This window comes from Populus nigra, chromosome 17 (genome assembly GCF_951802175.1).
Source record: "Populus nigra chromosome 17, ddPopNigr1.1, whole genome shotgun sequence".
Taxonomy (NCBI): Eukaryota; Viridiplantae; Streptophyta; class Magnoliopsida; order Malpighiales; family Salicaceae; genus Populus; species Populus nigra.
In genome coordinates, this window is record NC_084868.1 from 8,503,714 (window position 1) to 8,506,559 (window position 2,846).

The 2,846-nt window shown below is 35.1% G+C and overlaps 1 protein-coding gene across 1 annotated transcript; it reads left to right on the forward strand.

Annotated features, from left to right (window-relative positions):
- The first annotated feature begins 525 nt into the window (after window positions 1-525).
- LOC133676562 (NAC domain-containing protein 90-like) lies at window positions 526-2,432 on the forward strand. The gene is made up of 3 exons (XM_062098250.1): window positions 526-731; window positions 1,004-1,302; window positions 1,843-2,432. Exons 1-3 carry the CDS (start codon window positions 572-574, stop codon window positions 2,158-2,160), a joined length of 777 nt encoding a protein of 258 aa, XP_061954234.1. The 5' UTR covers window positions 526-571; the 3' UTR covers window positions 2,161-2,432.
- Window positions 2,433-2,846: the final 414 nt, after the last annotated feature.

The window sequence follows — 2,846 nt, forward strand, 5'->3', positions numbered from 1 at the left end:
AAACTAGTATTGTTTTGTTTTTTAGGTGGAGCTATAATATTTTATTTTGATAACATTAATATTGAAGAAAAATATCACAAACATATATATTTATGTGATGAAAATAAGATAGATTTTTAGAAAACTTTTATACATTATCTTTTACACAATATTAATGTTAATGAAAATATAGTATAAGTCTTTAGAAAGTTTTTATACACCTAAAGACTTTCATATATTCAAGGGTTTTTAACCCTGCTAAATTTGAATTTATCACATGTCTTATTTTTTTATTTGTATTTAGAAATATCATTAGCACGACTAAATAATTTCTTAAACATATTATAGTTGAAAGTCTAAGAATTTCCAAAGAATCTCTTGAAAAAATTATGGGTCCGGGTCGCTCCTTCGTGCGGGGCAACAAAGAAAGTTTTCCTTGGAACAATTGCATGGAAGATTCCAAGCAGCCATGGGTGCATTTCGCTCCTCTCTCTCTCTATATTTAGTGTTATGAACGTTAGAAGTGATTCCGGCCCCTACCTAACTTTTATTTCATAAAAAACAAAGGAAGAAAGTTATTGTTAGTTGTCTGATGGATATGCCAGGGTTTCGTTTTTACCCAACAGAAGAAGAACTGGTCTCATTTTATCTGCGTAACAAGCTTGAAGCAAGGAGAGAGGACCTGCTACGGGTAATGGACCGTCTTATACCGGTCCTTGATATATATGGGTTCAATCCATGGGAGCTTCCACGTAAAGATCTTTTAATGTTCTTAATTTCTCACCTTATTAGTAATTTTCATTGTTCCTAATCCATTTCCACCTCTCTCTGTGTTTAGTTATTGTAAATAATGAAGTATATTGAAGATGAAGAGAATATATATTGTACTTAGCTTAGTATAAAAGAAAGTAAAAAATTACCATCGTAAGCTCCTGCATATAATTAAGCATGGAATTAATTTCATAAAAAGAAATCTGAAAGCATATCAAGCTCTCTTTCTCATCCAAATACTTTGATTATTCAGAATTTTCAGGTGATTTGTGCCATGGAGACCCTGAAGAATGTTTTTTCTTCATTCCAAGGCAAGAAAGCAAAGCCCATGGAGGGAGACCAAAGCGACTCACGGCTACTGGGTATTGGAAAGCTACTGGCTCTCCAGGTTTTGTATACTCTTCCAAAAGTAATCGTTGTATTGGCGAGAAAAGAACCATGGTGTTCTACAATGGAAGGGCTCCAAATGGACAAAAAACTGACTGGAAAATGAATGAATATAAAGCTATAAAAGAAGAAGAAGCATCCTCTTCAAGTGGTGCATATCCAAAGGTGCAAACTATATGCCACTATACTGTATACATATTACGATGGCTTTGCGTCTTTTTATGACTAATTAATCTTAATTTTAGTATGTTATCGGTCAATGTTATAGTAAATCATTATGAAGATTTCACCTAATAATTTAGCTTCTGATTTTAGTAGTTATATAGTCTCAGTCCAATTGATGAAGTATAATATAAAACCATTCTTGAAATTTAATCTAACCCTATTGAGTGGTTTTCAAACAGAATATGATGTTAATGTACCTGATCTTAAATCAAAATGAGAATATTTCTTTGATTCTAAAATTCCCAATTTTCTATTAGCACGGAAAAGTAAAAGATCTTATGAGGGGGAAAAGTTAGCATATAATGTTATGTGCCATGTTCTGCCATAAATTTAAGACCCATTTCTTTCTTAACAGGTAGGATACTGCATATATTATGGTCATAATGCTTCTTCTACTCTTTTTTATGGATTCAAGGTCATAATGTTTTGACTATGCAAAACTCTACCTACTTCACGCAATCTCCTGGTTATATTTTGCAGCTAAGGGAAGAATTCAGTTTGTGTCGTGTGTATAAGAAGTCCAACTTCGTGCGAGCATTTGATAGACGGCCATTAGGAGTGGAGAATATGGTTCAGATGAGAGCTCAGGCAGCCCCGGATGATGGGGCCACAGCATTTCATCAAAGCCCTTCAGCGGGGGGGATAACATGCTCACACGATAGTTCAACCTCAGGACACCACGGCCAGCCCTTCCAAACTGGAGAAATCAGCGACATGGCTATTGTTAATGAACCTATCTGGGAGTGGGAGCAATTAGATCAGTACTGGAGTAAGCAGGGACATTCAGATCAACAATGAAAAAACATCATATCTGGGTAGCTGAAGAAAAGGAAGTGCTCGTGTATTATATATATATATATTTATGGAAAACCAATAACACTCCAGGGTTTCAACTTCATATGGAACAAACTTTGGAGCTAGGGCAGAATTTCTTCTTGTTGTGGTGGTTCTTTTTTTTTGTTTGTTCAATATCAAGGTATTTGCAATGACTCAAATGTAGCCTTTTTGGCTACGCATACCATGCCAAATACCTAGTGAATATATATGAGAAAAGGGAAGATTATATGCTTGTGCATTTTCTGAACATTTAACCTATCGATCAGTGTTAACGAAAGGGTAACATAAAGGAAGAAGGTCATGTAGATGAATTCTCCTGAATGCGTAGAAATTTACCAGTACTAGTGAATTGGGACTTCGGTAAATGCTGTAGCCTTGTTTGCCATGTGCTACGAGGATTTAGCTATTTCACTATATGAGACATATTGTTAACGAAGCACATCAACATGCTTAATGCTCCGAGAAATCATTAAAAACTATAGTGTTGAAATCCGATTTGATGGTCGACTTGGTCTAATAATCAGGTTACGGGTTATATAGATTGATCCGGATCAATCTGGATCAACCCAAAAAAATTAATTAACCTGGATCAACCCTTAACTTGGCAGAAGAGGATATCTCCAAGGGCCACTTCTTTTCAGCTTTTC

What these genes read in the sequence shown, in the direction of transcription:
- LOC133676562 (XM_062098250.1), top strand. Translation starts at nt 572, where the DNA reads ATGGATATGCCAGGGTTTCGTTTTTACCCAACAGAAGAAGAACTGGTC. An exon ending in CAATCCATGGGAGCTTCCAC is followed by an intron (nt 732 to 1,003) that starts GTAAAGATCTTT and finishes TTGATTATTCAG; the next exon opens with AATTTTCAGGTGATTTGTGC. An exon ending in CAAGTGGTGCATATCCAAAG is followed by an intron (nt 1,303 to 1,842) that starts GTGCAAACTATA and finishes TATATTTTGCAG; the next exon opens with CTAAGGGAAGAATTCAGTTT.